Source organism: Typopeltis vanoorti, chromosome 2 (assembly GCF_054136105.1).
Source record: "Typopeltis vanoorti isolate ZY-2024b chromosome 2, IOZ_Tvanoo_1.0, whole genome shotgun sequence".
NCBI lineage: Eukaryota > Metazoa > Arthropoda > Arachnida > Uropygi > Thelyphonidae > Typopeltis > Typopeltis vanoorti.
In genome coordinates, this window is record NC_143550.1 from 175,175,224 (window position 1) to 175,191,406 (window position 16,183).

At 37.7% G+C, this 16,183-nt stretch overlaps 1 protein-coding gene across 2 annotated transcripts in view; it reads right to left on the reverse strand.

The window, feature by feature from the left end:
* LOC150109682 (acyl-CoA dehydrogenase family member 11-like) overlaps window positions 1-16,183 on the reverse strand; it is a 233,196-nt gene that overhangs the window by 184,352 nt on the left and 32,661 nt on the right. For both annotated transcript variants that reach the window (XM_090409687.1, XM_090409688.1), the window contains 2 exons: window positions 14,273-14,372; window positions 2,419-2,539 (listed from right to left, as the gene is read on the reverse strand). In XM_090409687.1, the coding sequence (XP_090265813.1) occupies window positions 2,419-2,539; window positions 14,273-14,372 (221 nt within the window). The remainder of the gene's footprint in view (window positions 1-2,418; window positions 2,540-14,272; window positions 14,373-16,183) is intronic.

A 16,183-nucleotide genomic window follows, 5' to 3' on the forward strand; every position in this document is an offset into this window, starting at 1 on the left:
CAAATTGAACAACAATGGCCCCAAAACTGACCTCTGCACTACACTAGTGACCTTCCTCTTTTGGGATACCGTACCCCCATATACAACTTTCTGATACCTACAGTAACATCAGTGACTGGCTGTTATCCGACAGCCAGTCACTGATCCAACTCAGAAGTCTGTTATCCAATCATAACTGTTTCAATTTATTTAAGAGCTTGTCAAGTGGCAGTCTATCAAAAGCATTTGCAAAATCTAAGTGCACCACTCTATATGAATCTCCCCTGTCCAAGGTATTTGTCACCTTGTTAGTACATAAGTTAAGTTAGTGAAACATGATCTCTCCCCTTAACAAATCCATGCTGATAACTACAGAGAATACTGCTGTTATCAACCCATTTCTGTATCTTGCTTCTCACTAATCTATCCAGTACCTTCACCACAACCCCAGATATACAAACCACCTATAATTTGAAACTACAGCCTTATCACCAAATTTATGCAGTGGAACAATTTTACCCTCCTCCCACTCCCTTGGAACCTGTGCTGTTATATGAATTTTATTAAACAGGTATGCCAATGTTACTGCCAATTCCCTGGAATATTCCCTTAATGCTCACTCACATTTAAGCCATCCTCTCCTATGTGCTCTACTCCTAAGTTCCTCATGATTCCACCCTGATCAGGATGAAACACCCTTATAAATTGATCACTGAATACCTCACTGAATACAACAATGTCTTCTGCAACTATTACCATTTTCTACCACTTTCATCCATTAACCTCATTTTGCCATGATCATTCTTCCTTCCACATGCCACATATCTAAAAAACTCTCTAGGGTTTTTCTTTGCCTCATTTGCCAATTTCTGCTCATACTCTATTTTTGTTTTCCTTACTGAGTCACTCTTTTGGATTGTTCTTTATTCTCTTTATGTTACTGATTATTGCCATTATTCATCATGTATTGTCTCTCAAGTACCTTCTTCCAGATTTCATGCTTAAGCCCCTCATTCATCCATTTTACAACTAACTTATTCAGCATTTTGGCCTTTGGATACATAATATCTGATCATTATCAGAATCATCCACACTTTCATAATCCTGCATTCGTTACTTTTTTTTTTGTCAGTGACTCTTCTGTATTAACAATAATAGATATCTCATATATGTGGTATTTTATTGTGGATTAGAAAAATAAATACTTAATAAATATATATGAATATGTTTTATAATACATAGAAGTATTTGTTTTTTTCAGAAATAAATAAAGTTTTAGTATGTTTGTTGTTTTTGAAAACTGAAATAGAAATGTTCCTATACCATGAAAAACCTTCCGACCTCAAGAGATGCTATATTGTAGAAGCAAGAAAAACAAGTGGCTTTGTTTATCACTATTCATTTATATTTATTCGTATGAAGTTTCCTCCCTTTTTCTCCCCTGTCCCTATTGGGGCGAGTTGAGCCCCCTCATGGGAGGTTAAGTATTTATGGATGTAGATCTGTGTGTGTGTTCACGGGGCCGGTTTGCCTGCTTGCGGGATGAAAAATGCCAGATTAACTGGCGGGAAAAACCCTACTGCCCGTGCCCAAGACCGGCTAACTTGGCTATGGCTGAGGAAGATCCTCAAATTCCTCACGTCTTTGCTGGGAATCGAACCTGGGACACTCCTTCTCCAGTCATATGGTTGCGAAGCACAAAGCCACTAGGCTAACAATGCGGATTTAGGAACAAATAGTGTAATGAGAGACAAATGGAACTGACACACATAATGGAAAAACACTCCACTCTCACAGACTATGTTGGATGTATGCAAAGAAAACAGATTTATTGTAGCTGAACATAGCAACATATTAAAAAAGGCAGAAGAAAAAAGTGGCATACTACATATGTTAGAAAAAAGGAGAAATAACATGACAGGACAAAGACATTCTGACTGGACTACTAATTTGGTAAAATGAAATTACCAAACTGTCAAACTAACAGCCTATGCTACCCACCAACCAACAGGTTGAGGAGAGAGAGAAAAAAAGAAACATGGAAACTAAGTAAACAAATTTGTCCCAACATCCTCAGTTCCAGAAGATACGTATAATATAACAGCTGCTTATATATATATATATATATAACTGGAAATCAGTTTTGAATTACATTTCAGATATTCAATATCATCCAGACACTTCAAAAATGCTAATTTTACAAATAAAATTCTACTGAAATAGTTGCAATTGACATGACATATAAGCTTTGTGAAAATGCAACCTACTATATGAGATTTACACATGGCAAACACTGCCCAGCGCAAACATGTTAAGGTAGCAGATGCAACTTTGCTTTCATTACTTGAAAATACATATAAATATAGTAAATGTAAATTACTTTTTTATAAATAAATAAAAATTAAAGAAAAAACAAAAGAATTTATTCAGTCTACTGACCAACATCAGATCCTCCTTGTTTTTCTGTCATCCACTGTCCTGAGGTCCAGAAATACTTGCTATCTCGTGATGTTAAATGAGAAAAAGCATTTCTGTACAATGGTTCAGAAAGTCCCATATCCTGAAAATAAACATTCATCAGGTATTTTTTCTCAAAAAACAAAACATGAGAAAATATTATGCTTTAAGAAGAACAATAACAGACAAAAAAAAACTCTGATATTTGTGAAGTTCAGTATTACAAGCATTTTATAATATTCTCATAAGAATTTACTTTTTCAAATTGTGAAAAAATAATGTATATTTTTAGTATTAAATTACTGGACAGGCTCTCATGGCAAATGAATTGCTTCAGGCTAAACATTAACACTTCCTTGCAAGCAACATAGCTAAATTCTGTTTCTTCTCAACAGTTTCCTACTATCTCTTAACTCAGTTTTAACACACTCTGTTTAGCATTGTTCATAATGGAAACCACAGAATGCTATCTTCCTTTTCAATTACACAGACTCTACTTTCAACTGTATTTCTGCACTTGGAAATGAATAGGAAATAAATCTATTCATTTTCACACTTGGAAGTAAATAGGTTTTCCCATTTCAGGGAACAAGAAGCATAGGGAAAAGTGTATTATACTGATTGGAAATGTATTCCAGCAGGAAGATGTGGATGATGGTTGACAGAGAACTAAAGTTTAAAGGACATATCAAAATCTGTGATGAATGCAAGTGTATTATGGTCATTTTGATAAGCGAGATACTACTGATAAGTAGATATAAGGAGTAGCTCTGTACAAGACCTTGGTCAGAAAGAAATTTTGGAGAATATTCTGAGAAGTGTCAAAAACAATACTAAGCCTTGAATGTTAATTTTGGAGGGAGGAAATGCAAACTGCAGATTTTAGTGGATAGGCGGAGAGAAGGTATTGTGACATAAACATTTAAGTTGGTGAAAAGGTTTTACCAGATTAACATGAGAGGATTATACATGAAGTAGAGGGAGACAGAGAAAAGTAATAAGCCATCTAGTGAGCCAAGCACTGTGGACATCTCTAAGAAGAGCTCCTGATTGAGATAAGTTATTCTAGGAATAATTAAGTATATATGCGTAATTGTTTGAGTAAGAGTGGCTGTAAATGTTGTGTGTTACCAGTATTATTAGTGTGGGGGATTTTTCTTGCCTAAATTTAATTACGAAATCATTATTATTAGACCTAGTAACCTGCAGGGAAAAAGAAAAAAAAATGGCGGCAGCATTGTCATTCCATGACTTTAATTTAGATTTCAGTCGTTTCGTTAAGTGTGAGATCTGTTATATGTGTTCTTTCGATTACATAAATGATTTGTGGATGTTTAGAGCGGATGGAAGAAGGGTATGTGTGCGAAGTGTGAACTGATGAATGGAAATATGAAATTGATGACAGAAAGTGTTAGTAGCGAGAATGTCGTGGGGAAAATGAGTGAACGTTTGAAAGAGAAGGATGGTGGGAAAGAGACGCGAAAAAATGTTAAAAAATCAGTAAAAAAAAAAAAGAGGGATTTGAAAACCGTAACGGATGTTAAAAGGGACAAAAGTAAGCCGAGAGTGGCGGAAGAAAACAAAATTGGGAGAACAAATGAAACTAGAAATGGCGTGACATAGAAATCGAAAGTGAAAAAAATTGAAAGAATGAATGATAGCAAAAAAAGAATGAATGATGGCAAAAGTTGGATGCATGTTGGACTGAAAGTATGGAAACAAAGAAAGATGAATGAGAGTGAAAGTGAGAAGAATGATAACGAAAGTTGGACACATGTTAGACCGAAAGTACAGAAACAAAGAAAGATGAATGAGAGTGAAAGTGAGAAGAGGGGATCGAGAGTTAGAAAGTTAGAAAGATTGAATGATAGAGAGAATGTGTCGTGAGATTCGGAAGTTGAATTAGATTGGATGAGGCAAGAAATGAAATGGATGTGGAATGAAATTAAGAGAATTCAGGTCAAAACTATTCAAATAAATCATGATGGCATGAAAAGAGTTAAAGAAAGATGAGCGAGTGGCGTTGTATAGCGACTCCATTATTAAAGGTGTGTTAGAGGATAGAATGCACAAGGTATGTTTTCCAGGCAATAAAATGAGTAGAGTGATTGAGGCATTGGATATGAGGCGGAGCGAGCAAAGGAGTTAATAGTATTAATTGGTACAAATGATTTGAGAGAGGAAAAAGAATGTGTCAGAATGAATATCAGGAGGCTGCTTGGAAAGATAAAAGAGAATAGTATGACAGGAAGGGTAGTCAGTGTGTTGCCTAGGTATCACTGTGGTGAAATGAGGTAGAAAGCAAGGATTATGAATGATATGCTGGCTGAAATGTGTCAGGAGATGGGAGTACAGTTTGTTAATGTGTGGAATAAGTTTGAAGGATGAAGTGAGCTGGATGGGAGCGATGGACTGCATGTGAGTGGTTATGGTGTGAGTCGCTTGGAGAGACTTCTGCTGGAAGGTAGAGAAGTGAATAGAGAGAATGAATCAGATCGAGAGGGGAGTGATGTGGAAGAGCAGGAGAGTAAGACAGGAGAGATTGAAGAAGTGGAAATGAATGGGGAAGTGAGTGGTATGAGTATAGAAAATGAGAGAATGGGTGTGAAAGAGGAGCAGGGAAACGGGGGGTTCAGGGTGGATAGGGGTACATAGCGTGAGAAAGGTGGATGCTCCAAGAGGAGGTGAAGCATGTGTAGACAGGAAAGTGAAGACCAGGGATCAAGAGGAAATAGCTGGAATTGAAAAGGATTCTAAAATGAAAAAGCAGAAAGGGAAATGGCCCCAGTCGAGTATGGAGAGATCACATCAAGTGAGTGATATCAGTGGAACTAGCTGTAGATCCAGGAATGATCTGTTGTGTTTGTATACAAATGCTAGAAGTATAAGAAACAAGGCAGATGAAAAGGTTGAACTAATTGCATCTGTTCACCCAAAGATTGTCGGAATAAGTGAGACATGGTTGGAAAAGGATGACATCCTGACAGGAATAGATATGGAAGGGTATGATGTGTTTTGTGAGGATAGAAGGAGTAAAAAGGGAGGGGGAGTGCTATTCATAATAGAGAAAGAGCTATGTCCATACAAAGTAGAGATGCAAGACGGAAATAGTGCCAGTGGTTCTGAGGCAGTATGGTGTGAGATAGAGATGAATGGAATAAAATACTTGGTGGGATGTTGTTATAGACCAGGTAATGTGAATGGTGATGATAGTGAAATGTATAGTCATATTAGCCAAGCAAATCAGAAAAGGGTGATCATTATCGGTGATTTTAATTATAGCAAAATAGACTGGAACGATGACAGCAACTGGAAGTAAAGAAAACGAGTTTCTTGAGTTTTTGAGTATGGAAACAGGGATAACTACCTCAGACAGTATGTAACAGAAGGCACAAGAGGATTAAGGGTCTTGGATTTGGTCATCTCGTCAGAGGATGTAATTATAAATGAGGTGTCAAATCATCCACCAATTGGTGAGAGTGACCATGAGGTGATTACCTGGGTGGTTGCCAGCAGTGCAAGGACCCCTGTGAGAAAACGGTATATGTGGAACTACAAGGGGGGGGGTGATTATTAAGAGCTCAGGAGACAGCTTGCAGGTGTAGCATGAAATGAGGAGTTAGCTGGAAAAGAGATCAATGAAGCTTGAGGAGTTTTCAAAAACTATCTAGTAGATGCAATGTCTAAATGTATTCCAAGGGTGAGAAGGTTAAATAACGTAGGTGTGAGGTGGATGAATGAAGAGATTAAGCATGCGATACAGAGAAAAAGGGCATTGTCGAGGCAGAATAAGAGAAGCGGCAATAACCAATTTCATGATGTCTACAAAGACCAGGCAAGGAGGGTGACTTGGTTTGTGAGCGTAGCTAAAGAGAGGTATGAACAGCAGTTGCCTAATGAAGCCAAAAAGAATCCTATGGAGTTCTTTCAATATATAGCCAGCAAAAGAAAGAATGGTTATGGAAGGATGACATTGATTGGAGAAAATGGTACAAAGACAGCTGTTGCAGAATGTGTGGTGGAGATACTTAATGAGCATTTCATATAGTTCTTTCAATCTTGTGAATGTGACTTCATGGAGAGATTGAGCGCAGTTGATGATGGGGAGGAAAGACTGACTGTAAGTGAGCAAGAGGTGTTTGGGGAGTTGAGTAAACTAGACGTAAATAAGGCTGTGGGACTTGATAATATATCACCGCGTATTCTGAAGGAATGTGCCAGGGAGTTGACACCTGCCTTGACATATTTTTTTAATACAAGTCTTAAACTTAGTCAAGTTCCTAAGGAGTGGAAGAGGGGCAAGATTGTGCCACTTCATAAACGAGGTGATCGAACAAAAAGCATCAAACTATAGGCCTATCTCTTTGTCAGGTGTTGTGGTTAAGTTGTTGGAGAGGCTTGTGAGAGCTAGGATCCAGAGATGGGTTGACAACAATGGTATAATCTTTGATGGACAGCATGGATTTGCTAAAGGGAGGTCATGTTTTAGTAATCTACTTAGTTATTACAATAAAGTGACTGCTTCCTTGGACAGAGAAGAAGGATACACAGTAATAAACTTGGATTTCCCAAAGGCCTCATGATAAGTTGACAGTCAAACTAGAGCAGATGGGGTTGGATATTAGATTAGTGCAGTGGATTGGGTATCTGATGGACTGAGTATCTGATAGGTATCAACAAGTTGTATATAGGGATGCGATATCTAGGAAAAGGAAAGTCACTAGTGGAGTGACTCAGGGTCTGTTTTACGGCCATTACTATTTAACTTGTATATTAATGACATTGGCGAAGATTTGGAAGGAGATATTCAGTTGTTTGCAGATGATGCAAAGTTGGAATGAACCATAAAGAGTAGTGAAGATGTTGTGGCCTTACAAGAAGACTTGAATAAATTGAGTGATTAGGCACAGAAATGGGGATGTGAGTTCAATATTGCAAAATGTAAGGTTTTAAAATTTGGAAAACAAAGATGGGATACAGAATTTATGCTTGGTGAGAATATATTGTTATGGAGGTAGAGGAAATAAGAGATCTGGGGGTGATAGTGGATAAGGATCTAAAATTTAGGGGACACATCGCGAAAATTGCGAAGACAACACAAAGGCTTCTGGGAATGATGCGGAGGACACTGACGTGTAGAAGTTGGGAGATTCTTGTTCCGTTGTATAAGGCTTTGATTAGGCCATACATTGATTATTGTGCCCATATTTGGTCACTGGGTTTTCAGAACAATGAAGAGATGTTGGAATAGGTCCAAAGGCGACTGACTAAGGTAGTTTCTGACTGGTATGCCGAGTATGAGGAAAGATCGAGAAGATGTAATTTTCAGAGTCTGGTGGACAGGAGGAAGAGGGGAGATATGATAGCGACCTAGAAATTGGTGAGGGGTTGTGATAGGATCAATGGTGGAGAAGTTCTACAGAGAATAGTAGGAGATCAGTGGAGAACCAGATGTCATCCCTGGTAACTGTATAAAGAGGGTGTGAGTAGGGGAGTGAGAGGCAGGTTTTTTTGTGCAGAGTTGTGAATGATTGGAATGCCTTGCCTTGCCAGTGTGTGTGGTGTCTGCAAGGAGTTTGAGTGTGTTTAAGACACGGTATGATAAGATGTGTGTGTGATAAAAGGACCTCCCGGATGAGTCTTTGACTCCATGAGGTCTTGGGATAATCATAATAATAATAATAATCCCTGGAAGTATGAAATAAGAGTGTGGTGATGATGATGATGATGTACTCATAAACACATCCAGTACAATCTCCAGGATTCTCTGACTAAATTGCATAACAGCTGTAACAAATTTGGCAAAAATCAGCAATAAAAAGATCTAACTATGAAAATAGGAAGGAACATAGAACACTTCAGCTGCATTTGCAATGAAGAACCTATAAAACAAATAACACTGACCACAAGTGTGCTGGTCCCATTGTATAAAGCTTTGATCAGACCACATCTGGATTTCTGTGCTTAGATCTGGTCACCAGGATTTGATAGGAATGAAATATATGATGAAATAATGTAAGCACGTAAACACAAGAAAGAAATTTAATTAGCCAAATATTTCGGTCTGAAAATTGCAGACCATCTTCAGTGGCACTGCAAGAACAGTTTTAAAAAATACAAGGTGGAATACTAACAATAGATCATTTAAAAATAGAACAAGCCGCGTGATGTTATATTACTAAGCATTAAAGGGAATATTATTAAGCAGAGACATGATTGAAATAAAGATATTAATTAATAATATTAAATAACATAAAATTAAAATGAATTTATGAGTTATCCTGATTAGACTTTCCCAGATTTTTGATACAGATATACAGTCATTCCAATTCATGTTAGGATGATGGAGTAATGCCTCTACGCTTTCTTTGAATAATTGTTCAAATTTATAGCGGGATCTATATAAGAGGCATTTTTGACCAAAGGATGTTGTAGTTAGTTTCAATCCCGTGCTGAGGCAATCCAGATTTTTCAGGTTTGTTGCGATGAATGGAGGATTGATGCTCTTGGATTTTTTTTTCAAGAGAGCCACCACTTTGTCCAAAATAGGAGAGATCACAGTTGCAGGGAATTTAATAAACTGCAAGAAGAGACATAGTTGAGCATTTGTCTTTAGGAGAAGGAAAATAGGAAGATCATTTGTTAATAGGTGAATACGTAGCTGTTACTCATATTTCTTCAGAATTCTTGAGATAGGTTCTGAAATCCCAGAGATGTATGGCATTGAAACTCGACGTATTGAATCTTTGTTGTTTAGTGGTGGATTATAAGAATCGAGAAGATGTTGTGTACTCTTTTCAGAAAAGCCATTGAGTTTCATGTGTTGTTGGATAGTAGAAAGTTCTTTCTGTAAAAAATTAGAAGTAGAACAATTAGTTTTGGCTCTTCTGATTAGACATTTTATGATTCCTGTTTTTTTGACAAGAAAAATCTTTTCCTAATTAAAATTCTTTTTTTTTTTTATTTATGTTATGTCATGTCTTCTATTTCTATACTACTTAGGAATTAGCAATCACTGCAGATTCTTAGTCACTGGTCGTATGCGATGCGTAGTGTGTATTCGCAAATCGTCTACTCAACTTCTCCCCCCAAGGTTAAATCCTAAGCTCCCGGCCCCCTCCAAGATTAAATCCTGAGTGCGCCACTGTGATAGACAATGAGTCTTGTGACTCCATGGGAATCAGGAAAATTATAATAATAAAATATTTCAGCTATTTAGGCACAGTTTTTAGTAAAGATGGCAAATTAAATCGGGAAATAGACAATAGAATAAGAAAGGTGGTATGGTCAGAAACCAGTTGAATAAATTTATATGTAACAAGAGAGAAATTATTCAAAACACCAAACTAGTAGCGTATAAGACAGTGTTCAAATCAGTTTTAAGTTATTGATCTGAGAACTGGGTTAGAAACAAAGCACTTGATCAAAGACTAGAGACCACAGATGTGAAAGCTCTTTGAAAAATTAAAGGACTGAACAGATGGCATCAATGGCAAAATCATATAAAAATGAAGATATTAAAAAGGAAGTTTCTGATATCTTCAATATGATTCAAAAACCAGAAATTACAAATATGAGAACTCCGAAAAAAATTAGAAGACGAAACAGATGGCATTAGTGGCAGAAACACATAAAAAGAAGATATTAGAAAGGAAATTATTTATTGGAATAAGACGTAGTGCAGAGAGTCAGGGAAACTATATCATCTTAGGAGGAACAATTAGGAAATATATTAAGGAGGCAGAAGGTTACAAGTGGGATTGCACAGGGCTCAGTAGTGGGACCTCTATTGTTTTTCCTTTATATCAATGACATTGTCAATGGATTGCAAGGGGATATTCAGTTGTTTGCAGATGATGTGAAGCTGGGAAGGGTTATTAGTAATAATGCAGATGTGGCAGCCCTGCCAGAGGATTTGAATAAACTAGACAGATGGGCAAATGAATAGGGTATCAGTTTAATGCAGCAAAATGTAAAGTCTTGAAGTTTGGGATCCATTGATGGGAGGCTGCATACTCAATTGGAGGAGCTGTACTGGAGCAAGTAGGGGAACAAGAGATCTTGGGTTGACAATTGATATAAAACTGAAATTCAGAGAGCATATTGCAAAGGTGGTGAAGGTAACACAGAGGATTGCTGCAATACTGAGAAGGATGCTGACCTGCAAAGATAAGAGTTATCATTCCATTGTATAAAATCCTGATCAGACCACACTTTGACTATTGTTCTCAAATTTGGTCCCCACAGTTTGAAGGGGATAAATTAACTGTGGAAAGGACAGAGACAGATAACAAAAATGGTTTCAGGACTGTACAATGTTAGTTATGGGGATCGGCTGATTGAATGCTGACTGCGGAGTTTGGTGGATAGAAGAAGGAGAGGTGATATGATCGAGACTTTCAAAGTTTTGAGAAGCAGTTACAGGGTTGACACTGGGAGTTCTTTCATTGGTGGAACAGCAGAAATGAATGACGATGACAAGGGACCATCCCTGGAAGTTACGAAGGGAAGCTGTGAGCAAGAGGGTGAGGAGTGGTTTCTTTGCATGGAGGGTGGTTGAACTGTGGAATGCATTGCCTGATAGAGTGGTGAAAGCAAGAACAGTCAATGAGTTCAAGGAGTGATAGACTTTGTATTTCCTAGGAAGGACCTCTCGCGAAGACTCTTTTGACTCCTTGGAGGCCTAAATAATAATAATAATAATAATAATAAACACATGTTCGTCTCTGTTATTAGATTTCTACATGTCGATAGAAGCCAACTGGAGGATGTTCACTTTGAGCTACTCTGGTGTCGACCAACTATTCTCTGCAATATATGGGATACTCGCATCAAACTACACTAGTGCCCGAACCTAAGGACGATAATTTCACTGATGTTTTAGTAGAAAGCGAGTACACATTCAGATTTTCACATTCAAGTTACAAATAGTAACTTGCAACTGACTGAAAAAAAAAGATTTCTCAAATCAGTAACTAGAATCCTTATTATAATGATGTTTGTTGCAGTGGGCCCATCATTAAGGAACAAGTACATTTTCACAAGCCTACACAGGGGATTGAATTAAATTATGTATAATATAGAACCAAAGGGATGGACAAAAATACACTGGTGTCAAAAACCTAAGGATGAACACTATTTCTGAAGATTACAACCATAAAACCATATTGATCAAGTTTGTGGCAATTTAGACAATTTCGAGTAGAAAGTTTGTACGCCATCAAATTTTCGAATCGGGCACAAAGTGGTCATGTGGTAGCATTCAACAGGATAAAAGGCAAAAGGCTGCGCTAAGTGAATTGTGTTTGAAGGAAGCTCTTTTTGTGAAGGAATAAAGTTGCGAACTTGGATGTCTTCTAATATCACAAAAACATCAGCTACAAGATTTCACATGAAAAGAATTATTGGAAAGCTTGAAGAAGGCTGCAGATTACTGATATTGCCAGAAAGTTTGTCATTTCATATAATGTTGTATCCAGGCTCAGGGCAATGTTTCAGACCAACTGAATGTGTTCCAGATGTTTGCTAAGAAGTTTTCCTCGCTCTACCACAGAGCATGAGCCGAGCTAGTTGGCCAAGTAGTTAGTGTATCCACTCTTCAGCCAAGAGGCTGCAGGTTGAAATCACACCAAGAGCATGGATGTTTGTGATTGTCCTACTAACCAATTACCATATGTAGTGCTGTGACCTGTGTCCTCGCAGAGTATGACCCTTGATGTTTTGTGCCATAAAAAAGCAAATAAAAAAACAACAACAGAGCATAAAGACAGATTTTTGTTATAACAACAAAATGTAATTGATGCACCTTGGCAGGTCAGCTCCATTCAAGCACAGGTATGCAGATATCTCAACAAACTCTGGCAAGATGTCTGTGACAAGTAGGCCTATACAACCAAAGCCCTACAAGTCTGCATCCCTTTATATACAGCTCATTGTAGAGCATGTTCTCAACGGTGTTGTAATTGGAATTAAATCAATTTATAAATCATATTTATTATTATTATTATTACATGACACCTCCAAGGAATCCTTGGACTCATTGAGGGAGGGCACCTCCTCTACAGCTCTCTGTCTCCACCAACTACAGTGAACTCCGAATCATCTACACTAACGGTATCTACTGCCGACCACCACCACCACCACCACCAGTATTTTCACAGACAATCACAAGCATCCATGTCCACAGTGGGATTCGAACCTGCAGCTTTTTGGCTGGAGAACAGATATGCTAACCACTCGGCCAACCAAGCTGGCACTACTTATATACATATTCTGTATATAAGTAGTGAAATGGTGTATCACTATATTATTAAAATACATTGGTGTCCAAAACCTAAGAACTGACACTATTTGTGAAGATTACAACTGCAATTTGAGACAAATCAGCTTGTGGGAATTTGTGTAACTGACAATTTCAAGTATGAAGTGGGTACACATTCAAATTTTCAAATTGCATGCAAAGGGGTCACATGGGGCAAAAGGCTGCAATAAGCAAATTGTGTTTGAAAGAAACTCTTTTTTTTTGTGAAAGAATAAAGTTGAAAATGTGGATGTCTTATAATGTCTCAAAGTGTCGTGATAGTCAGAAAGCTTGAAGATGACTGCAGAATTACTGATCTTGCCAGAGACTTTGGAATCTCAGAATAATATTATATCCAGGCTCTGGGCAACATTTTATATTCCATTGGTTCCAGAGAATTTGGTTATAACAGCAATGAGTGGTTAGCTTATCTGCTCTCCAGTCAAAAGGCTGCGGGTTCGAATCCCTTCATGGGCATGGATGTTTGTGATTGTCTGTGAAAATAATAGTGGTGATGGTGGAGTAGATGCCGTTGGTTTAGATGAGGTGGTTTGTGGATGAGGCTGAGTGGTGGAGACAGAGAGTTGTAAAGTAGGTATCCTCCCTCGATGAGTCTTAGGACTCCCTGGAGGTGTCAAATAATAATAATAATAATAATAATCATCATAATCATTGTACCATGGCAAGTGAGCATGCACGTTGGCTCCATTCAAGTACAGGTACGCAGATATCTCAACAAACTGTGGCAAGATGTTTGCAACAAGTAGGCCTATATGCCCAAAGCCCTGTAATCTGCATCCTTTTATCTACAGCTCATATTCATAGAGCACGTTTTCAGTAGTGGTGGTGGTGCTGTATCCATAAAAATTGGACAAGACACCAATGGGCTAATGTAAGCTTTACAGATGGGAGTCGTTTTAGTCTTTTCTCCGATTCTAGACAACACTTGATCTGGCATGAAAGTGGTACTGCTTACCATTGCAAAAATGTTCTTGAAAAGGATAGATATAGCAATGCTGGGGCCATGGTGTGGTGAGGCATTATACTTAATGGATGCACCAAGCTACAAGCCCTGGAAAAAGGGACTATGACTGGTGAAGATATTACAACAAAGTTCTTCAATGTCATGTTCAACTGTTCCATGGTGCTGTAGGTGAAGCATTTATTTTTATGTATGACACTACCACACTGCATCGTATACGAGTATGAAGATGCTTCTGGAGACCAAGGATGTTAATTTAATCAATTAATATCCCTGATAAGGTTAATTCTGTGTGTATATGTAAAAGTTTCAGGGTAAGTTTAAATTAGTCAAGAATAATCATAAGATAAAGCAGAATATTTGCAAACTTAATGAAGAAATTAGTTAGAGATTAACCACAAATATTATCAGTTTTCAGCTGAATGAAACTATTGAAATATAGATTATGTGTATTATCATATAATATGTATGTATGTATGCATGTATGTATCTATAATAATTAACAATGAATTAATAGCTGTTCTTTTTTGTATGCTGAAAGATAATTAACTTACATAAATTGTCTTGGCAGCCCCATCAGTCATAGCGAGAGGACAGGTGTACATTCCAGCAGATGGAGAATAAAGATATAACTTGGCTAGTTGATACAAGCGGCTAATTAAAGAACAACTGCTGTATTTCACACCAGGATAAAACAAACAAACAAGCAAAACTATATTTATAAACTTGTTTCATAAGGATATTATAAATAATTGTTATTTATTATTACTTTATAATTATTTTTCTGATCTCCATGGAGTCACAAGATTCACTGTGGGAGGTCAACACACAAGTCTATCATACCGCCCCTTAAACTCATTCACTGTCTACAATTTACCACTCTCTCAGACATGACCAGTTCTCAACTTATGACAAGGTTCTATTCTGATGATTCCTGTCATAATTCAAAAAGGGTCATAAGTTGGAAATCACTACTTGAACCATAAGGATATGTCAACAATTAACTCCTGAATGCTAAAATGCATGTTTGTTTTCATTATTTTTTTACTTTTACTCTTTGTTTATGGTGAAATAACACAATGTACAAATTATAAACTATAAATTTATTATTACGGTAAAAAATTAATTAGGGTAAAAAAAAGGAGGTGAAGGCTTGAGAAAAGTATGGAAAACTCACATCTAATAAGTGGTATCAGTGAAACTTGTTATAGATTCAGTAATGAAACTGTTATGTTTATATATAAATGCTAGACATATCAGAAACAAGGGAAATGAATGGTTGTATTAATTCAGTTCGTTAACCCAAAAACTGTTCGAATAAGTGAGACATGGTTGGATGAGGATTACATCCTGACAGGAATGGAGATGGAAGGGTATGATGCATGTTGTGAAAATAGAAGGGGTAAAAAGAAAGGTGGAGTGCTGCTGATGATAGAAAAACAGTTATGTCCATACAAGGTAGAAATGCAAGGTGGAAATAGTGGTAGTGGTTTTCAGGTCGTATGGTGTGAGGCAGAGGTGAAAAGAATGAAATACTTCATCGAATGTTACTAGTAATGTGGAGGATGGTGGTGGTGGTGGTTTTCCCCTTTCAGTCTTTTCCGACCCTAGGTGACTTTGTAGCCATTGCCCACAAAGTTTTCTTGGTGAGATTTTTTACAGGATAGTTCACCATTGCTTTGCCCAACCCCCAATTTTTATCTGCCATTGCTCACTTACAGTCAGTCTCTCCTCCCCATCATCAACTGCTCTCAAAATCTCCATGAAGTCACATTCACAAGATTGAATGATCTTTATGAACTGCTCATTAAGTATCTCCACCACACATTCTGCAACAGCTGTCTTTATACCATTCCTCCAATCAATGTCATCCTTCCATAATCATTCTTTCTTTTGCTGGCTAAAGCTATTGCACTCCCCCCTACTTTTTTACCCCTTCTATCCTCACGAAACATATCATACCCTTCCATCTCTATTCCTGTCAGGATGTCGTCCTCATCTAACCATGTGTCACTTATTCCAACAATCTTTGGGTGAACAGACGCAATTAGTGCAGCCATTTCATCCGCTTTGTTTCTTATACTTCTAGCATTGGTATACAAACACAACAGCTCATTTCTGGATCTACAGCTAGTTTCACTGATACCACTCACTCGTTGTGTTCTCTCCATGCTGGACTGGGGCCATTTCCCTTTCTGCTTCTTTATTTTAGAACCCTCTTCAATTCCATCTGTTTCCTCTTGATCCCTGGTCATCTCATTTCTTTCCTGCCTACACATGCTCTCACCTCCTCTTGGAGCATCTACCTTTCTCACGCTGTGTACCCCTGTCCACCCTGAGCCTCCCCATTTCCCTGCTCCTCTTGCACACCCATTCTCTCATTTTCTATACTCATACCACTTACTTCCCCATTCATATCCACTATTTCAATCTCTCCTGTCTTACTCTCCTGCTCTTCCACATCA